This window comes from Nomascus leucogenys, chromosome 22a (genome assembly GCF_006542625.1).
Source record: "Nomascus leucogenys isolate Asia chromosome 22a, Asia_NLE_v1, whole genome shotgun sequence".
NCBI classification, from domain to species: Eukaryota; Metazoa; Chordata; class Mammalia; order Primates; family Hylobatidae; genus Nomascus; species Nomascus leucogenys.
Window position 1 is genome coordinate 57,986,951 of NC_044402.1, and position 21,667 is coordinate 58,008,617.

A 21,667-nucleotide genomic window follows, 5' to 3' on the forward strand; every position below is an offset into this window, starting at 1 on the left:
ATCAGCCACAAATACTTGATCAAGCTTTACATTCTATGGTTTATATTTCAAAAGCATAAGGCATAATGTTTTCTATACTCTATACTAACCTCCACCCACATTCTGATAAACACCCTAGGAGGACTACCTCTCCATCCTATCCCCCCACTGAGAATCACTGAACTAGAAAAACTGAAACAGTCACACAAGAAGGCAAAGTTACTGCTCCCTTTAGAAGCTGTGTAACACCATGCTGGGATGTATAAATAAGGATATTAATCATCCCTTCAGCCAGTCTTTCAAGTTTATCCATATTTATGCATCTTACTTTAATGTACAGGTCCATTATAATGCACCTCAAATGATTAGCAAAGTGAAACAGGATACAAATTTATAAATAAATAAAATATGGCAAACAGACTAGAAGCAACTAGAGTAATTTTAAACACCAACACTCTTGTTAAAACTGCATACCCCTCCCATAAATTCCTGTTTCCTAAAACAAAAAGACTCAAAACCATTTTTTTAATTGCAGTAAAAACATATCAATCTAATTGACTCCAAACTTCTTCACAATACAGGCATATGCTGCTTCTGTATCCTCCGTAATATTACTACCCAGCATATATGCCATGCACAGTACTAAGCACTCTATACACACTACCTCACACAAATCTGTGAGGTGGAAATCGTTATTATCCTCTTATTTCTTTGAGAGACAGGGTCTTGTTCTATAGCCCCAGGGTGGGCTACAGATCATAGTCCACTGTTGCCTCCAACACCTGGGCTCAAGTAATCATCCCACCTCAGCCTCCCAAGTAGCTGGATTACAGGTGTGCACCACTACAGCCAGCTATTTTTTATTTTTTGTAGAAATGAAAAACAATATGGAAATTCCTAATAGAACCACCATGTATGTTCCAGCAAAATCTATTACTGGGTATGTAAAATGAAATCAGTATGCTGAAGACATCTGCACACCCATATTTACTGCAGCACTATTCACAATAGCCAAGATACGGAATCAACCTAAGTGTCCATCAATAGATACATGGATTTTTTTAATGCAATGTATATACATAACGGAATAATATTCAGTCATTAAAAAAGTGAAAATCCTGCCACTTGCAACACCATGAATGAAACAGGGATATTACATTAAGTAAATAAAGCCAGGCACAGAAAGACAAATATGTCATGATCTCACTCATATGTGGAATCTAAAAAAGTTGATCTCATAGAAATAGAAAGTAAAATAGTGATTACTAGCAGCTGGGGTGGTTAAGGAGGAAAAGAGGTTAGGGAGATGTCTGTCAAAGGATGCATAATCACAGTTAAGAGTATTAAGTTCAAGAGACCCATTGTACAACATGATGTCTACAGTTAATGACAACAAACTGTATTGATGAAAAATGCTAAGCGAGTGGATATTAAGTATTCTCACCACAAAAATAACTATGTTGATGTAATACATTTGTTAATTAGCTAGATGTAATCATTCCACAATGTATCCTTCAAAACATTATATTTTACAGTGAATACATACAATTTTATATTTCAATTTTTAAGTAAATTTAAAAGAAAAAATTAAACACAGGAGGGAAAAATAAATAGAAAATTGAGAAAATAGTCGACGGAAGCAGAAAATAAAACAAAAAGACAAAGATTGAATGTCAGGACAGAAAAGAAAATAAGAGTACCAAGCCAGAAAATATAAATTCCAACTAACAAGAGGTTATAAAAAGAGAACATAGAAAATAGAAGAAAGAAATTATTAAAGCAATAATAAAAAGAAATTTTCTAACTGAAGAATCAAATCTTCAGATTAAAAAAGCCCACCAAGTTCCCATCCCAAAAAAGTGAAAAAAGGTGCAGACATCGCCATGAAAGTTCACTACACAAGAGAGTGGGATTGGCAAAGGACACAAAGTTACATGCAAAGAATAAGAAGTCAAAATGAAATCAGGCTTCTCAAGTGCAACTCTAGAAGCTAAAAGGTTCAGCAAGCAGTATCTCCAAAATGCCAATAAGAAATATTCCCAACATACAGGTATTTGCCTGTATACCAAGGCAAACTACACTCAAGTTTGACAGTATTATAAATACATTTTTCATACAATCTAGAACACAAAAAGTTTACCTCTGTTGATATATTAAGAAATAATTTGTATGACCATACTAGCACAATGGCAGGGGGCAGGGAACAGAGCATATGGGAACAAAAGTTTGTACACTACTGAAATTAACTTCATGCTAATCCCAACTAGATTGTTTTAAAATAAAATATAATTGTAATTCTAAGGGAAACCACAAAGAAAATAACTCAAAAAAATATAGCAAAATAAACAGCAAAGAATTAAAATAGTACACTAGAAAATACCAATTTAACACAAAGAAGGCAGTAATGGAGAAATAGAGAAACAAAAAAACCTTAAGACATAGGAAACACATAGATGGCACATGGAAATCCTAAGTTATCAGTAATTAAACATAAATGGATAAAACAATCCATGCAAAAGTCAGAGACTTCCAAAATGAATAAAAAAGAAAAGATGATCCAACTATATGATATTTGCAACAAACACACTTTAGATTCAAACACACATAAAGGATGAAAATAAAAAGAATAGAAAAAGACATATCATGTAAACAACAATCATAAAAGATCTGGAATGGCTATGCTAATATCAAACAAACATAACTTAAAACAACAACAAAAAAATGTTACTAGAGAGGAACATTTCATAATGATAAAAGGGTCAACCCATCAAGAAGATTTAACAATTATAAACATATATGCACCTAACAAGAGCCCCAAAATAAATGAAGCAAAAACTGACAGAATTAAAGATAATAAACAATAACAGTTGAAGACTTTAGTACCCCACTTTCAATAATGGATAGAACAAATAGGCAGAAGAAGAACAAGGGAACAGAAGCTTTGAAAAGCACTATAGACCAACCAGATCTTACAGACTGTATCTACAGAACACTCCAACTAAGAACAACATATACACATTCTTCACAAGCACACATGGAACATCCTCTAGAACAGACCACATGCTAGGTCATAAAATAAAATTCAATAAATTTTAAAAGATTGCAGTCATATAAAATATATTCTCAAACTAAAATGGAATTAAATTAAAACCAGTAACAGAAATTCAGGAAATTCAAAAATGTGGAAATTGAACACTTCTAATCAATGTGTCAAAGAAAAAAGAATACTTTGAAATAAATGAAAAAGAAAACACAGCATACAAAAACTCATGGTTTGCAACTAAAGTAGTGCTCACAGGAAAATTTATAGCTGTAAATGTCTACATATAAAAAGAAAAAATATCTCAGATAAATACCCTAAACTCCTACCTTAAGAAACTAGAAGAAAAGAGCAAACCAAACCAAAGCAAGCAGAAGGAAGGAAATATTAAAGACTGTAGTAGAAACTAGTGAAATAGAGTCTAGAGAATAACACAGAAAAATCAATGAAACCAAAAGTTGGTTCTTTGAACAAATCCAGTAACACTGACAAACCTCTACCTAGATGACAAATGAAAAAAAAAGAGAAGACTCTAATTGTTAAAATCAGGAAGGAAAGAGAAGACATCATCACCAATGCTTTTATTTTCTTAAAGAAATCAAAAGGATAAAACTATGAATAACTGCATGAATCAATTAGATAACTTAGATGAAGTGGATAAATTCCAAAAAAGACACAAATTACTAAAACTGACCCAAAAAGTAATATAAAACTTAAATAGATTCATAATAAGTAAAGAGAGTGAATTGGTAATTTTAATGACCCACAAAGAGAAGCCCAGCCCCAGATTAATTCACTGGTAAATTCTACCAAACATTTAAAAAAGAATTAACACCAATCCTTCACAACCTCCTCCAAAAAATGGAAGAGGAGGAAACATTTCCCAGCTCCTTCTATGAGGCCAATATGATCCTAATACCAAAACCAGATATAGACATCACAAAAAACCTACAGACCAGTATCCCTTATCAATATAGATGCAAAAATCCTAAACAAAATACTAGCAAACCAAACCAAGCAGCATATTAAAAAGGTTATATAACATGACCAAGCAGGATTTATTCCAGGATTGCAAGGTTGGTGTAACATCCAAAAATCAATTAATGTAACACACCCTTTTTTTTTTTTTTTTTTTTCAGAGACAAAAGTCTCACTCTTTTGCCCAAGCTGGAGTGCACTGGTCCGATCTTGGCTCACTGCAACATCCACATCCCGGGTTCAAACGATTCTACTGCCTCAGCCTCTTGAGTAGTTGGGACTACAGGCACACGCCACCATGTCTGGCTAATTTTTTGGTATTTTTTTTTTTTTTAGTAGAGATGGGGTTTCACTATGCTGGCCAGATTGGTCTCGAACTCCTAACCTCGTGATCCACCCACCTCGGCCTCCCAAAGTGCTGGGATTACAGGTGTCAGCCACCACGCCCGGCCCAACACACCATATTAATAAAGGACAGAAACCATATGATCATCTCAATTGGTGCAGGAAAAGCATTGACAAAATATAATATCCTTTCTTAATGAAAATATTCAACTAGAATTAGAAGAAAATCTCCTCAATCTGATAAAGGGCATCTATAAAAAATACAGCTAAAACCATGCAACACAGTGAAAGACTAAATGCTTTCCCCTGAGATCATGATCACTGCTATTGCCACTTTTATTCAACACTGTACTGGAGATTCTAGCTGGGCAATTGGGCAAAAATAAAGAAATAAAAAGCATCCTGATTAGAAAGGAGTCAGAATGTCTCTGTAGAAAACATAATCTCATAATGAATCCACTACAAAACTGTTAGAATTAAAAAACAAGTTCAATACAAAAAATTAGCCGGGTGTGGTGGCCGGCGGGAGGCTGAGGCAGGAGAATGGCATGAATCCAGGAGGTAGAGCTTGCACTCCAGCCTGGGCTACAGCGCAAGACTCCATCTCAAAAAAAAAAAAAAAAGTTCAGCAAGGTTGCAGGATACAAGATCAATATACAAAAATCACCTGGATTTTTATATACTAGCAATGAACATTCCAAAAATGAAATGAAGAAAACAAGTCCACTTACAATAACATTGAAGAATATTTAGGTATAAATGTAACAAAAAGTTACAAGACATTGTTGAAAAAAATTAAAGAAGATCTAAATAAATAGAAAGACATCCCATGTTCATGGATTGGAAGACTTAATATCATTACAAAAGAATACCTCCCAAACTGATCTACAGATTCAATGTAATCCCAATGTGAATCCTAGCAAGCTTCTTGGTAGAAATTAACAAGTTGATCCCAAAATTCATTAAAAAATGCAAGGAACATAGAGTAGCCAAAACAATCTTGAAAAAAGAACAAAGCTGGAGAACTCATACTTCTCAATTTTAAATCTTAACAACAAAGCTACAGTAACCAATAATCAAGACCACATACTACTGACATAAGGATAGGCAGACAGATCAATGGAATAAAATTAAGAGTACTGAAATAAATGTTTACATTTACAGTTGTATTAGTCTGTTCTCATGCTGCTATAAAGAACTGCCTGAGACTGGGTAATTTATAAAGGAAAGAGGTTTAATCCTGAGGCCTCTGCGTGTCTGGGGAGGCCTCAGGAAACGTACAATCATGGCAGATGGCACCTTTTCACAAGGTGGCAGGGGAGGGAATGAGAACCAAGCGAAGGGGGAGGCCCCTTATAAAACCATCAGATCTCATGAGAATTTATTATCATGAGACTAGCATGGGGGAGACTGCCCCTATGATTCAGTAACCTCCCACCAAGTCCTTCCCATGACACATGGGGATTATGGGAACTATAATTCAAGATGAGATTTGGGTGACGACACAATCAAACCATATCAACAGTCAACTGACTTGACAAGTGTGCCAAGACAATTCAATGAGGAAAGAATGGTTATTTCAACAAATGATGCTGGGACAACTAGATATCTACATGCAAAAGAATGAGTTGGACCCTTACTTCACACCATGTATAGAAATTAACTCAAAATGAACCACAGATATAAACGTAAGAGCTAAAACTACAAAACTCTTAGAGAAAAAACTGTAGGAGTAAATCCTTATGACCTCTCATTAGACAAAGACTTCTTAGACTCAACACCAAAAGCACAAGTGACAAGAAAAAAAGATAAATTAGACTTCATCTGAAAACAAAAAACCCTTTTTGTTGCAAACAATACCATCAAGAAAAGACAACCTTCAGAATGGGGGAAAATATTTGTAAATCATATATCTGATAATGGACTTGTATCCAGAATATGTAAAGAACACTCAACAATAAAAAGCCAAACAATTCAACTACAAAACAGGCAAAGGATTTGAACAGACATCTCTTCACAGATGATATACAAATGACCAATAAGCGCATGAAAAGATATTCAGCTTTATTAGAAACGCAAATCAAAAACCACAATTACATACCACTTCATACTCACTATGATGGCTGTATTTTTTTAAAAGGTAACAATTTTTGGTGAGGATGTGGAGAAAGTGGAACCCTCATCAACTGCTGGTAAGATATATAATGATACAGCCACTTTGGAAAACTTTTTGATAGCTCCTCAAAAGTTTAAACACAGAATCACCCTATGACCTAGCAATTCTACTCCTAGGTATACAGCTGAGAGAAAGGAAAACATATTCGCACAAAAACCTGGACACAAATATTCACTGTTGCATTATTCATAATAGCCAAAATGTGGAAACCCTCCAAATGTCCCTCAAATGCTGAAGAGGTAAAACATTATTTGGCAATTAAAAAATTAAGTACTGATACATTCTACAGCATAGATGAAACTTGAAAATATTATGCTAAGTAAAAGAAGTCAACCACAAGGGACCACATATTGTATGACTCCATTTATATGAAATATTCAGAACGGACAAATCCAGAGACAGAAAGCAGGTTAGTGGTTGCCAAGGGTTGGGAGAGGAAGAATAGGGAATGACCATAAATGGGTATGAGGTTTCATTTTTAGGTGAAAATGTTCTAAAATTACATAGTGGTGTTGATTGTACAATCTGTAATTACACTAAAAACCAATGAATTATACATTGTAAAAGGGTGCATGTCAAGATTTGTGAATTCTAGCTCAATAAATCTATTATTTAAAAAAGTATATGTGACAATATGTTGAGACACTCTACAACTGGGGTCTCCAACTCTCAGGCCACAATACCAGCACCAGCACGTGGCCCATAGGAACCAGGCTGCACAGGAGGTGAGCAGTGAGCGAGCATTACCACCTGAACTCCACTTCCTGTCAGATTAGTGGAGGCATTAGATTCTTATAGGAGTGCGAACCCTATTATGAACTGCACATGTGAGGGATCTAAGATGTGCACTCCTTATGAAAATCTAATGCCTGATGATCTGAGGTGGATCTGTTCATCCCAAAACCATCCACACCCCTCCCCATCCCCTGACCTCAGTCCGTGGAAAAATTGTCTTTCCTGAAACCAGTCCCTGGTGCCAAAAAGGTTGGAGATGGCTGCTCTAGAGTAAATAATAGACCTTCTCAAGGACACTTCTCTCTATGACCTACTAAAAATCAGTAATTTCAACAAAAGCAAAAAATAAAATATTTCTAATAGGAATGGATAAATTAACTGTAATTGATAATTGCAATAATGGACTTCACCAAGGATCAAAGTTAAAAGCAAAGTGGAAGATGCAATGGGTTTGGTTCAGATGGTACTATGCATGACATCTTTCTATGCAAAGGTAGATATGACTTAGAAACCTCATGAAGTAAATGAAACTATAGAAACTGCCTCCCTAGCATATACGTGACACTAAACGTCTACAAAATGTTTGTTCCCTTCCCTTCACAGCCTCTTTTCCCTAACTCATATACTCCATAGTGTTCCTTGCTACAGTGGATATGTCTTCTACTTGTCAGACAGGACAATGTCTTTCACCTATTGCAACTTCTACTTTTTTATTTTATTTGGCTTCAAGCCATGCATTCCAACAACAAAACAGAGTCTCAGCCAGTCCTACTACCATCTGACTGCTCTAAAACTTCCAAAACATAATTTTTCCACATTCCCATTGTGGCATGTATCTACCTAAAAGACATAAATTCTAGGCCAGGCACGGTGGCTCACACCTGTAATCCCAGCACTTTGGGAGGCCGAGGTGGGCATATCACCTGAGGTCAGGGGGTTCGAGACCAGCCTGGCCAACATGGCAAAACTACGTCTCTAAAAATACAAAAATTAGCCAGGCATGGTGGCACACACCTGTCTGTAGTCCCAGCTACTCAGGAGGCTGAGGCAGGAGAATCACTTGAATCCTGGAGGTGGAGGTTGCAGTGAGCCGAGATTACGCCACTGCATTCCAGCCTAGATGACAGAGTGAGGCTCCATCTCAAAAAAAAAAAAAAGGACATAAATTCTATTTCCAATACTTATCCCTGTTAAATGAGTCCCAAAGAGCTCTTCTTTTTTATATAATTACAATATGTAAATCATTCAGCTCTGTCTGCAAAATTATTTTTTAAAAGTATTCAGAGAGATCTTACTGACATTTTTGATTTATGGTTTTTTTTTTTTTTTTTTGAGATGGAGTCTTGCTCTTTCGCCCAGACTGGAGTGCAGCAGCATGATCTCAGCTCAACGCAACCTCCACCTCCCGGGTTCAAGCAATTTTCATGCCTTAGCCTCCTGACTAGCTGGAATTATGGGCGCGCAGCACCATGCCTGGCTAATTTTTCTATTTTTTGTAGAGTGGGGGGTTTCACCATGTTGGCCAGGATGGTCTCACACTTTTGACCTCAAGTGATCCACCCACCACAGACTCCCAAAGTGCTGGGATTACAGCACCACGTAATGTGATGACATTACGCCCCGTGTGAGACACCACGCCCCGCCTGACAACTGACTTTTAAATAAAGTATTACCTCCTCTAAATTTCACGATATAAATAAGTAACCACCACTTGTCTAGTTTAACACATTATTAGCTTTATTTTGGCCGAAAAAATTTTGGTTAAAGATGAACCTTTATAAACTAAACCTTCTTGTGCTTTAATAAAGCACACATTTAACAGAGCAAGTAAATGTGAGACTTTGTTAAATGTGTCCCTTTTCTTCCTGTCAAAGAGAAGGAAGGATATATTGTTATCCAAAGCTATTAGCTACTGTTTCAGGCAGGTACTTGGAGAATGTAAAGAGAACACAGTACACATTAGTACCAGCACTTAAGACAGAAGGGAAAAATGAATGGTGAGAACAATTAGAAATAACTACAAAAATATACTTACAGCCTCAAACTGCAATTGGCTATCCTTTAAGAAATCCTGAATTTTATCCTTGGGTAAAATACTAAATCTAAATCGAAGGAGATCCATTTCTTGTTGAATGAACCAGCGTCTAAGTTCTTCACTGAAATGAAGACAGAAATTATGAGTACAAACTAAAAATCCAGTGATTATTAAATCTAAGAAATGTTTATAAAACAATATTCAAACATGAGCCAGATGCCAATGGACAGCAGTTAAAAACATGCAAGTCCTCTATCATGGTAAGGAGAATATCAATACCACATATCACAATCTTCTAGGGATGTGTTGGGTACAAGGTATAGGGGGTGTTAAAAATTAAAAAGATTAAATACAAGAATGCTTCGAGCCTAGCTGCGTTATTTTTAAATAACATAAAATACTTCATGAATTTAATGTAACTGCAAAATATTCATTTTATGTTAGAAAATAGGGGCTGGACGTGGTGGTTCATGCCCGTAATCCCAGCACCTTGGGAGGTCAAGGCAGGCAGATTGCTTGAGCCCAGAAGTTTGAGACCAGCCTGGGCAACTTGGTAAAACCCCATATCCACAAAAAAATTAGCCAGGCATGGTAGCATGTGCCTATAGTCCCAGCTCCTCAGGAGGCTGAGGTGGGAGGATCACCTGAGCCCACGGATGTTGCAGCTGCAGTGAGCCGAGATCACACCACTGTACTCCAGCCTAGGTAATGGCATGAGACCCTAGCTCAAAAAAAAAAAAAAAAAAAAAAAAAAAAAGAGAGAAAAGAGAAAAAAAAAAGAAAATGGGGAAATGGGGCACTCCTTTGGCTTGAGGTGTCTTTATAAATGCCAAATAAAAGACACCAGATTTTTTAAGGGAACTTTTATCAGATTAACTTTGCAAAGGAAACTTTGCTTATGGCTTTACAATTTATAATTTCACAAAATTTAATATGCACATATATACCACAATATTTAAAAGCAATAAAATGTTCATTTATAAGGCAGATACTAATGGGCATTACCATTATATAATAAAATAATTACCCTACTGGATGCAAAATATGATTTCACATTTTTAGGAGATTTTCACAGATTGTCAGCAACATATTTATTATTAAATTTCACAAACTACATATGCTTTTTTACAGAAGAAAAACGAACCAAAACTGGTAAGTAATTTCTCAATTATTATCTTGGGATAGTAAGCAATTCCAGAGTCTCACTTGATAAGCTTATTAATTTAAAAAAAAGACAGCCATTACTAAATTATGTGACCAAAATTAATATACGAGGGAAAAACAATTTTTAAAAAGGCAACTAACTTTACTACCTCTGGGTGACACTATTAACTTAAAAGAAACCAACTACCAAACAAAAATATCTTAGATTTAACTGGCCCATAGAGCTCAAATTCCAAAAACCTGTATTAAATTCAAGTGTGGGTTTCATTAATTGTTTCTTATAAATATTATCATTTTTTTGCAGGAAAAATATCAAAAGTCCTTCTTCCCAATAAAATCCTTTCCAATTTAAAATCCCAAATGAAGAGTCTCTCTCACAAACTTAAAAAGTGTTTCATCAGGCAAAATTTTGCAATAGAATTTTTTTCAATATTTTTAAGTAAACAATTTGTTCCAAACAATTTACTGCAACAGTGTTCAACCCCATGATCAACTGGCTCCTGATGTCATTCTGGGTTTTCCTATGTTCAACACAACACATCAACTTACCACACACCAATTTATAACCCATGACACCAGATTTGACTGTGAGAATATAAACATATACTTACGACTGGCAATAAGCAAGCCGCAAAATAAAATGAGAAATATGATCTCTTCTTCGTGGTTCATATTCATCTTCTAAGTTTTCCTTAAAAATAATGACACATGAATAAAATAAATGCATTAGAATGGTAAGAGGTATAAGGAAATACTGAGCCAGCCTAAGCCAATGGTAAATTAAGTTTCAAAAACATTTCTTTTTTTAGAGATGGGGTCTCGCTCTATCACCCAGACTGGAGGGTAGTGGTCAATCACAGCTTACTGTAACTTCAAACTCCTGGGCTCAAGTGATCCTCCAGCCTCAACCTCCCAAGCAGCTGGGACTACAAGCGACACCCACCATGCCCCGCTAATATTTTATCTTTTGTATAGATGGAGTCTCAATATGTTGCCCAGGCTGGTTATGAACTCCTGGTTTCAAGCAATCCTCCTACTCTAGTCTCTCAAAGCACTAGAATTACAGGCATGAGCCACCGCACCCAGTCCCAAAACATTTTTTTTTTCTTTTTAAGTTCTGGGATACATGTGCGGAATGTGCAGGTTTGTTACACAGGTATACGTGTGCCATGGTGGTTTGCTGCCCATCATCTAGGTTTTAAGCCCCACATGCATTAGGTATTTGTCCTAATGCTCTCTCTCCCCTTGCCCCCCCAACCCCCTGACAGGCCCTGGTGTGGGGTGTTCCCCTCCCTGTGTCCATGTGTTCTCACTGCCAAAACATTTCTTAATATGCTTTTCAGGATAATTATCATTTACCTTAAGCTATCAATCAGATGAAACCGAGAAGTAAACTAATCTCAACAAAACCCCTTGAGTTTGGATCGCACTAGTTTCTTCCCACCAATCCCTCTCTTTTAATTTTCTTCTTATCCAGCCTATATCCAGGGTGCTCACCACCTCAACCACTTCTTACACCAACCTCAGCTTCTTTAATTTCAACCATTTGCAAAACCTAGATTCTTAATCTACAACTACACTCTGCAGTCCTATTCTCAAAATGCTAAGAACCTCTGGAGAAAAAACACAACTACGGGAATTTGGAAAATACAATTTCATGGCCTATAATCTCAACTAGATCCTTACCAATAGTCAGATCCAAAATAATAAGAACAAACATGCCTTGAGCACTTACTAGGTACCAGGCAGTGCCCTAAGCATTTTTAAGGCATGAACACATTTAATACTTTAAAAAAAAAAAAAAAAACCCTACGAGGGAGGCACTACTATAATCTTATTTTACAGATAAGGAAACTGAGGCACAGAGAAGTTATGTAACTTGTTCAGGGTCACAAAGCTTGTCCAGAGTAAGCAGCAGTGTTGAGATTCAACACAAAATCATCTCCTTCCTCACTTCTCAGAAAATCATCAGTCTTCACCAGTTGTCCCAAGACCCCTAATATAGCACCTTTCCCTTCTCTCTGAACAGATGACTTCACCTACTTTACAGAAAATAAAGGCTACTAGGCAGAATCCTTCAGTCCCAAGCTTCCGCATACATATGTTGTGTTGCCTTCCGTTCATCTCTACAAAGCATCTCCTCTTCCTAGCATGTAAAGCTACATTAGTCCAATCTCATGCTGCTAATAAAGACATACCCAAGACTGGGTAAACCCATAAAAGGAAAGAGGTTTAACTGACTCACAGTTCCCCAGGGCTGGGGGGACCTCAGGAAACTTACAATCATGGCAGATGGGGAAACAAACATGTCCTTCTTGACATGGTGGCAGTAAGGAGAAGTGCTGAGCAAAATGGGGAAAAGCCCCTTATAAAACCATCAGATCTTGTGAGAACTCACTATCTAGAACAGCAGCATGGGGGTAACTGCCCCCATGATTCAATTACCTCCCACCGGGTCCCTCCCACAACACATGGGGATTATGGGAACTACAATTCAAGATGAGATTTGGGTGGGGACACAGCCAAACCATATGAAAAGCTAATTCCTGCACCTAAACCCCACAACCCATTTGCTTGTGCCTCTTAAAGACCCTGACTTATCAAATGCTCTCTCAAAGTTTCATCTTCAAGCTCCCCTGTTCCCCATTCTATTCTAGATCTTCTGCTCAGCTTATGTGTTTAAGTATCTCCTGTCATATATGTACAAGTGTGTGCTTGTATATCTTCTCTTTTCCCTAAAACAACCTCTATATTCTGCCCTATTTCTCTTCTCTTTTCAGCTACACATTTTAAAAGAGTACGTCTTCTATATCCACCTCTCTTCCTTCTCCAACCACTGTCATTGTTCTGGTCTCTGCCCCTATCTATAAGGGCCCATCCAGCTGCTAAATCCAATGGACACTGTACAATTCATCTTACATAATCTATCTTAAGCTTCTGAAACTATTGTGGTTAAAAGCACCACTACAGAAACAAAATACCCAGATTCAAATCTTGGCTCCACCATTTACCATCTTATGAGCTTGGGCAAGTTATTCAGTCTGTGAATAAATAGGCTGTATCTGTAAAATAGGGATGATAATAATACCCACCTCATAAGACTGCTGTATGAATTACATACATGGGTTAATATATGTAATGCACTTAGAACAAAGTCTGGTACACAGTAAATATACCATTAATATAAATATCGGCTGTTGTTATTCCCTATTATCATTATGAATATCATGATCATTATTATTGAAACTCTAGCCCTCCTTGGCTTCTATGACACTACTATTCTGGTTCATCTCCTACTTCTGAGAAAGCTCCTTTCCATTCTCCTTCCCAAATTCCTCCAATTCCACTTTACCTTCAATATTGGTATTCCTCATGTCTTGACTTCCATCATCATCTCTCCTCACTCAAATATTTTCCTAGGGTGCTCTTACCTACTCCTGATGATTCCGACCTTCTGCTAAATCTACTCCCACCACATGTCTTCCTGTATATTCAGACCTGTCTATGCAATTGTCCACTAGACATCTCCACAGGCACCTCAAATTCATGTTAAGAACTAAACTCTACATCTTCCAAGACTTGCTTCTCCTCCTGCATATCACATCTCAAAATATTACCACCATCCACTAATTTTCCTAACTAGAAACCTGGGTGTCATTTATAACTCTTCTCTCTCCATTCCCCCTACAATCAGTCACGAAAACCTTTTGATTCTACCTTCTTAATCTCTCTTCAACTGGTCCCCTTCTCTCATTTAATTCAGACTCTCATCATTTCCAGGCTTTTAACTGGTTTCCCTCCTAACAGACATGACCCTGTCAATCTGCTGTTGGCAGTCTTCCCAAAATGAAAATCTAATCACATCTGTCAACATGCAGCTCCACTACTACCTCTTCTGGAAAGCCTTCCCAAACCACCCCAATCTGAGCTGCATAATTATGTATGTTTTTGGAGTTCCTGGAGCATGCATCTATAAACACTGTCATCATCCTGTATTGCACGGGATACATTTGGCATGTCTGGAAATATGTAGGGGTAGAAGCCGGAGATGCTACTGAGCATCCTACAATGCACAGGACAATCCCTGCAACAAGGAATTATTAGACCCAAAATGATGTTAGTCCTGAGGTTGAGAAACCCTGCCATATTATAATCATCTGACTTCATGTCAATCACCCCTAACAGACTGAAGAACCTTCAGGCAGAGGCCATGATACATTAGTCTTTATAAAAGCCCAGTACCTAATATAATACCTTTCCCACAAGTGACACTCAATACATAAATATACAGAAACTGAAGGAACTTTTTTTTTCCTTTTTTACTTACTCTGTAGGAAAATTTGAGCTTCCGAAGCTCACTCTCCAACTTACTCTGGTATTGTTCAGTTCCTTTCACATAGCTCACTCCAAGATTTTCAACTGATTTTAACACTAAAAAAAAGAAAAAAGGTATAAATGCAAGATAATGTTTTAAAACTAAATCCAAGACAAAATCTATGGAGGGCAATTCCATAATTACTTGTTTACAGAACATGACAAGTAATTGCCAGTTTATTTCCTGTAACTATATTATATAAACTACACATGCTTATAAGAGGATAATGTCCATCTATGTGCAGAAAACATCCATGTCCCACAGCATAATCTAATATCAGGGATTCTCAATCAGGGAAGAGGGATGGATGGTGAATAATCATTCCTGTACTGAGCCGCTGTTGCTGAGGAACAGAAAAGTATGTCGGTATGGGAAAAAAAACTAGGCACTCCTTGTTTGCATCCTTCATATGGGAGCTGCCTGTTAGGCAGTAGGCGTCATTTACTTGGCATAGATTCAACAGAAAAAAAGCATCCCTTCCTTTCCTGATGAAGCCGAGGACAGGGCACAACAGTGAAGAAGAAGGGCCATCCAAACAGCCAAATGAACCATCCTGAACAGATGCTACATACTGTTCAAAGGTTCCTAAAGCACCTTATCAATCTTTCCTCAGATCAATTATTCTCTGGAGGCATTTTTGAAGTCAAGAATGAAGAACTTCTAATTGTCTCCTGAACATAAACCCCATGTCCCACAGGTATGGGTATCCAAATTAATTATCCTCCCCTCATTCCTACTCTTCTTCCTGCCATGCCCATCTCCATCAGCAGTTTCTATGCATCAGACCATCCAAGCAGGAACTGCAGCCACTCCACACCTGCTCCCTCACTCCTCATATCCAGTCACCAAATCCTATCAATGCTGCCTCCTCAGTATCCCTTAACTCTCTCCCTTCCTATCATTGCCATTGTCACTATCATAGTTCAGGCCCTTATCATTTCACCTCAAGTGCCAAACCCAAGGGACACTTTCCAACCACCATCTTAATCCCTATGAAGTATCTGACACTGCTAAGCTTTCTAAAACCCTTTTCTCCCTTGTCTTCATTCTTTCATTCAACACACAGGCACTGAGTGCCTCCTCTCTGTATTAGCAGTGCTTATCCTGCTCCTCTAAGAATGATTAACAGTATCTCACCTTTCCTTCTGATTTCCCCACAAGGATATCCTGCAACATTAGCTCTGAAGACAACGCTAGTGTTTCTGTTTCAATCCATGTCTAGCCCATTCTTTTCTCTAGCAACACACTGAGGATTAAGTAGGCCCCCAGGACAATAGCCACATCCTTCTTACACCCCAATATCATATCATTAGCATAGCACAAAACGCCCTCCATACTTCTCCATCCACCCTGAATTCCTGAACTTGTTACTGTTAGCTCAAATATGAAATTCTCTTTCATGCTCCAAGCCTTTGCATAGGCCATTATCTCAGCTTGGAAAAACTCTTCACTTCTTCTCTGCTGGAAAATTTCTACTCATTCTTCGGTATGTCCAGATCACATTTCAACTTCTCTAAGAAGCTTATTTAATAAGACTAAGTCAGTCACTCCCACTTCTTTGTTTCAACAGCACTACCATTTACTTCTACTAGAGCAGTTAAAATACTGAATTATGACTATTATTTTGGATGTCTGTCTCCATGTACTAGAATACAACTTCAACAAAAAATAACATTATTCATCTCAAAATCCCTGCCACCTAGAACATAATGGCACTCAATAATATGCATTGTACAATAAATAAATGAATGAGTACCAAACCCTCAACAAATATTTGTTGAATGGATTGCTGAATGAAGGATATGAATTACCTCAGTAAATATTTGTTAAACGGATTGCTGAATGAAGGAAATGAATTACCTTCATTCATTCTCACAAAGGGTAAGTGAGCTTCTCAAGAATATATACATTCTAATTTAAATAGTACTTACATTTAACTCTATCAATAGCCAAGTTTTCAAATTCTATTAAAGATATGTTTTCAGAAGGTGGCTGCAAGTAAAACTGAAGGCAATGAGGGTAGGAAGCATTCCTCTGGTCACCTGCCAACCTCAGCATCATATAATTTCTTCTAGAAAACTCCATCTTGGTCACCTTAGAAGGAGGCACATAAAAAGCGTAAAATGATGGAAAATAAAGTTGGGAAAAAAAAAAAAAAGAAAAAACACGAAAAAATAATTCCACAAACACAGAAAAAAAAATGGACTTGAGGGTATGCACAAAATGTTAGCAGTGGCAATTCCTAGATGATGTCCTTCTCTCGTTTCCAGATTTTCTACAATACACCTATAATAATTTGTAATGGGGGTGGGAGAGGCGCTAGAGCAGATGCAGGTAGTGATCCTAATTTTCAGCAACATGAAAGTCAGGTGATGTTGCCTGCTCATTATAGGCCTGTGTGTCACCGCTCTTGGATCTTTACGATCCCAAGAGTTAACATAAGGTTTTACGTGGTCTGCAATCCTGAACTTAGAGGAAAGTGCTGTAGGTTCTGGCCAAATGAGGGTCTTACTTGATGGACTGGGTCCAGTTACTCACTTCCTCTGTTATGACTCTGGGAAACAGAACAACTGTCTTTCGGAACTCCTTTTCGGGAGCATCCACAAGTGCCTTAAAAAAGTTCCATCCTCAACACCCCTCCTCACTCCACTGGCAAACCCATCTCCCCCCAACTCCTCCCTGGTACCTGGGTGTCTGCCCCAAACAACCAACCCGCCAAGTCTGTCCTTCTGCTACTGCTGCCTGCAAAGTGATCCATCTCTCCTTTCTCTCGACTTGCAAGCCTCAACAACAGGATTGCTCTCTGTCCTAAATTCGCGGGAGTTTCCCTTACCTGCAAGAATTCAAACTCGGGAAAACACAAACGCTGGCAGCCACTGTTCCCGGGTGGCGGGAGAGTTCATATGAAACCGGAAGCGGAAGCGACTAGCACAGAAGGCCAGCCTTGCCCCACCAACCCGTGGCGGGTTGGAGGGGGCTGGGCCTGAGGCTCTGGGCATGCTCAGTGGAGCGCGTCTGGGGGCTCAAGGTGTTGCATCCACTTTGGCAGCTTTAAAGTGTTTGGATGTCAGTGTTTTGGGGATTTGTTTTCCAAATTTTAAGATGCATTTCCTGTATGTGGAGTCGGTAGCTTTTAACGGTTGGAACTGGGGTGCTGAATGCTAGTGGCGAAAACTCCCACATGCCGAAAATTGAACCAATGTAACTTCGTTTGGGGACACTAACAAATATTCCCTATATTGAGGGAAATATGGCGCTTTAACCCGCAGGGCTGGCACTCATCACTTTCAGTCTGGGGAGGAATGAGGAAAAAAGGCATTAGGATCTTTTTTGCACCTAGTTCCCTGTTAGGGCTCTTTTTTTCCCCTCGTTTAATCTTTCAGCGACCTATAAGGTCCTATAAGGTCGTATTACCCCCATTTGGCAGATGAGAAAACAAGTTACAAGATCCTCGTTAGTTTGCTCATCTACATACAATATACGTTTTGAATTTCGTATTGGGCGGCAAGCCCCTACTGGCAGGTTCCACGTTCAATTCGCTCCCCGCTCTCCGGCAATGCCTCCCACAAAGGAAGCGCGCAGCTCAATTATCTATGGAATGAACTAGAAGGAATGAAAGAATGCACATTCGCAGGAATCACTGTGCAATCTACAGGAATTAGAAGAACCCAGCCTCGGAGGGAAGGTAGGGTGGAAGAAGATGAAGCGCTGGAGATTACGCGGACGTGCCGCTTACTTTCCAGATGTCCGAATGCAGACTCACAAGCGGGGCGTCAGAGCCACCACACCAGTTCTCCGCTGTCTGTAAGATTTTCGAGAACTGGAAATTAACTTCACTCGTGGCCTCTAGGAGGCGTGCCTCGCTTACAAATGTGCTGGAATGAGGCTCCGGTATAGGTAGTCCTTAGGAGATCAAATGAATGAATGCTTTGAAATGTTCACGTTTTTAGAAATGCAAAGTACATTGAAACAACATCAAGCTTCAAAGCATCTACCCAGCCTGAACTAAACTGTGGCTGGCACTGACTTTATACTAGGACCTGTTCTAAGTGGTTTACATATCGACTCATTTTATTATCATAACCATATAAGATAGGTTATTCCCCCCGACCCACCACCACTACCCCAGAGAAGAGTCTTGTTCTGTCGCCCAGGCTGGAGTGCAGTGGCGCGATCTCGGCTCACTGCAACCTCCGCCTCCGGGGTTCAAGCAATTCCCCTGCCTCAGCCTCCCGAATAGCTAGGATTACAGGTGCCTGGCTAATTTTTGTACTTTTAGTAAAGACGGGGTTTCACTATGTTGGCAAGCTGGTCTCGAACTCCTGACCTCGTGATCCGCCCGCCGTGGCCTCCCAAAGGTTATTATATTAAACGTATTTTCTAGATACGGAAACTGAAGAACAGAGAAGTTAAATGAAGTCAAAAGGACACATAATGTCAGAGCCATGTTCAAACCCAGAGAAACTCTCCAGGCCCCACTGTGCTAATGATCTCACTATACCAATTCCAGTAATATGACAGCAGAGTTTCACCTCATTTCTTCCTCTCTGTATCAAATACATAATACAAATATGTAATACAAATACATCACGTGGTCCAAAGAAGACACCTGAAAGCATAGAAACTGCCTGAAAAAACCTGCAACACAGACCATAAGAACATTTACATGAATATCTTATCTCTGGATAGCAAACAAATTTAAATATTATAAATTACAAAGAAAAAAAGATAGAAAGACTTGACCATAAAAAATATAAAATTATGCATGTAAAAAATTCACAGAAGTATTTTGCACTCATCAAACTAGAGAAAAGGTCTACCAAAAGTATAACATCAAAAAGGTTAATGCCATCAGGATACAAAGAAGTTAATTCATTAGGAAAAAAATCCTAAGACACAAACAGAAAAATGGGAAAAGAAGAAGAACAGGTAACTCATAGATAAAATAACTAATGTTAAATATGAAAAATGTTTTTATCACTAGCAGCAAAGAAATTTTCTCCTGCAAAATTGTCAAGGATTTTATAATGAAACGACTCAGTGTTGCCACCTGTTTTGCTCCTCATTTAAACCCCTGAGGCTCTTTACGACTCCCATATGGCGTAGTTCTTGAAATAATTATAGCCCTCTACTACAGAAGTTCTTTATCTTTAGATTAAGAACTTCTGTAGTAGAGGGGTGTAATTATGTCCATGAACCACTGGAAAATGTGATGAAAGCTCTCCTCAGAAAAATGCAACTACACACACATCTATACTATTTCAAGAGGTTCAAGATCACCATATGTGGCTGGTTAAGAATTCCAGCACTACCAGGTTTTAAGCTTTCTTTGGATGAGCCCTTTTGTTCATCTCTGTGATCCCCAAAGTACTTGCTACAATATCTGCCCAATTAAAAGATGAAGTAGCCAGTGTCATTTTATGACCAGCTCAGAGAAAACTGGAAATATATATTCATGCTTAACATACCAATATCTTACTATGTCACATAATAGCTGCCTTTTCATCATATTAAAAACTGATTTTAAGCCCCGGGGGACAAAACACCATGTGTTGGTCAGCTATTCCAGCATTTTTATTGTTTCCTAATGCCACAGCTTTGGTCACTACCTCACTGCGAAGGGTGCTTTTCTGAATCCAGAGGCAATTGCAATGTAAATCTGCATATCACGGTAGCAATAATGCACAATAATGTTATACATTTCAGCAGCCATGTTCGGTAAATCACTGTGAGCTCTTTCACGTATTCACTTAATCTACAAAAAATGGATTGACACATTGCTCAGCCCTGGCAACCGAGATTCTTGTAAATACAGACATTGACCTCACAATCATGGGAAGGAAAACATACATAAACACGTAAGTTTTACTTCCACTGAACCATAGCATCTCAAAAACAGGGACAACTGTTTCATTCATTTCTGTGACCCCAGTGCCTGGCATTCCATGGGCCCTCAATAAATACTTATGACACTGAATTGTTTTTGTTTTTTCTTTGGTTTTGTTTTGTTTTTTGAGATGAAGTCTCGCTCTGTCACCCAGGCTGGAGTGCAGTGGCACGATCTCGGCTCACTGCAACCTCTGTCTCCTGGGTTCAGGCAATTCTCCTACCTCAGCCTCCTGAGTAGCTGGGATTACAGGCGCCTGCCACCATGCCCAGCTATTTTTTGCTTTTTTAGTAGAGACGGGGTTTCATCACGTTGGCCAGGCTGGTCTCAAACTCCTGACCTCAGGAGATCCGCCTGCCTCGGCCTCCCTAAGTGCTGGGATTATAGGCGTGAGCCAACGCGCCCAGCCAATACTGAATTGTTGAATACTGTGAGAGACGTATGAAAAAAAATGCTGGGTTCAGCTTCCCATTAAACAGATGGTTTGAATCAAATGTGACTCCAACCTATAAAACTTCAAGTCCTCATCTGAAAACTTTATACACATTCCTTCCAGAATGAGTTGGCTTCCTAGTTTAGCCTGTAATAAAGCACAGAGTACCTTCTCTGGCAGAATTTCCATGAATCATCACCGCTCAATTCAGTGCCTGCCCTGGGCATTACCCAGCTACAGACAGACTGCCCCATGTGGCATTCACCCTGAGATAACTCCTCCACAGCTCCAGAACTTCTATCCCAAAAAGTGTCCCACTTACAGCTGAGAATTTAGTTGCCATTGCTTGGTAAATCTAAGTGAGTGTTCATTCCTCTTCTGAGCAGAGTGTGTCGCCCTGAAAACCACAGGCGTGGTAAGCTTCTTTACTAAGTAAGCATGCTGTAAACTCTAGGTCCTACCAGCTGTGTTTGCCATGAAAAGCAGAGAACAGGAGGTATTTCCAGCAAGATAGCTGACC

General features: G+C 38.6%; 1 protein-coding gene across 2 annotated transcripts in view; it reads right to left on the reverse strand.

Moving 5' to 3' along the window:
- Window positions 1–17,743, reverse strand: part of PRIM2 (DNA primase subunit 2) — a 315,579-nt gene extending 297,836 nt beyond the window's left edge. Inside the window, exons 1-5 of one of the 2 annotated variants that reach the window (XM_003254106.4) lie at window positions 17,661–17,743; window positions 16,759–16,921; window positions 14,780–14,883; window positions 11,064–11,143; window positions 9,289–9,409 (exon numbers count right to left, since the gene is read on the reverse strand). In XM_003254106.4, the coding sequence (XP_003254154.2) occupies window positions 9,289–9,409; window positions 11,064–11,143; window positions 14,780–14,883; window positions 16,759–16,912 (459 nt within the window). In that variant the 5' untranslated portion in view covers window positions 16,913–16,921; window positions 17,661–17,743. Of the gene's footprint in view, window positions 1–8,971; window positions 9,410–11,063; window positions 11,144–14,779; window positions 14,884–16,758; window positions 16,922–17,660 lie in introns of those variants that run through there. The other variant, XM_030803638.1, reaches the window with a different exon arrangement.
- Window positions 17,744–21,667: the final 3,924 nt, after the last annotated feature.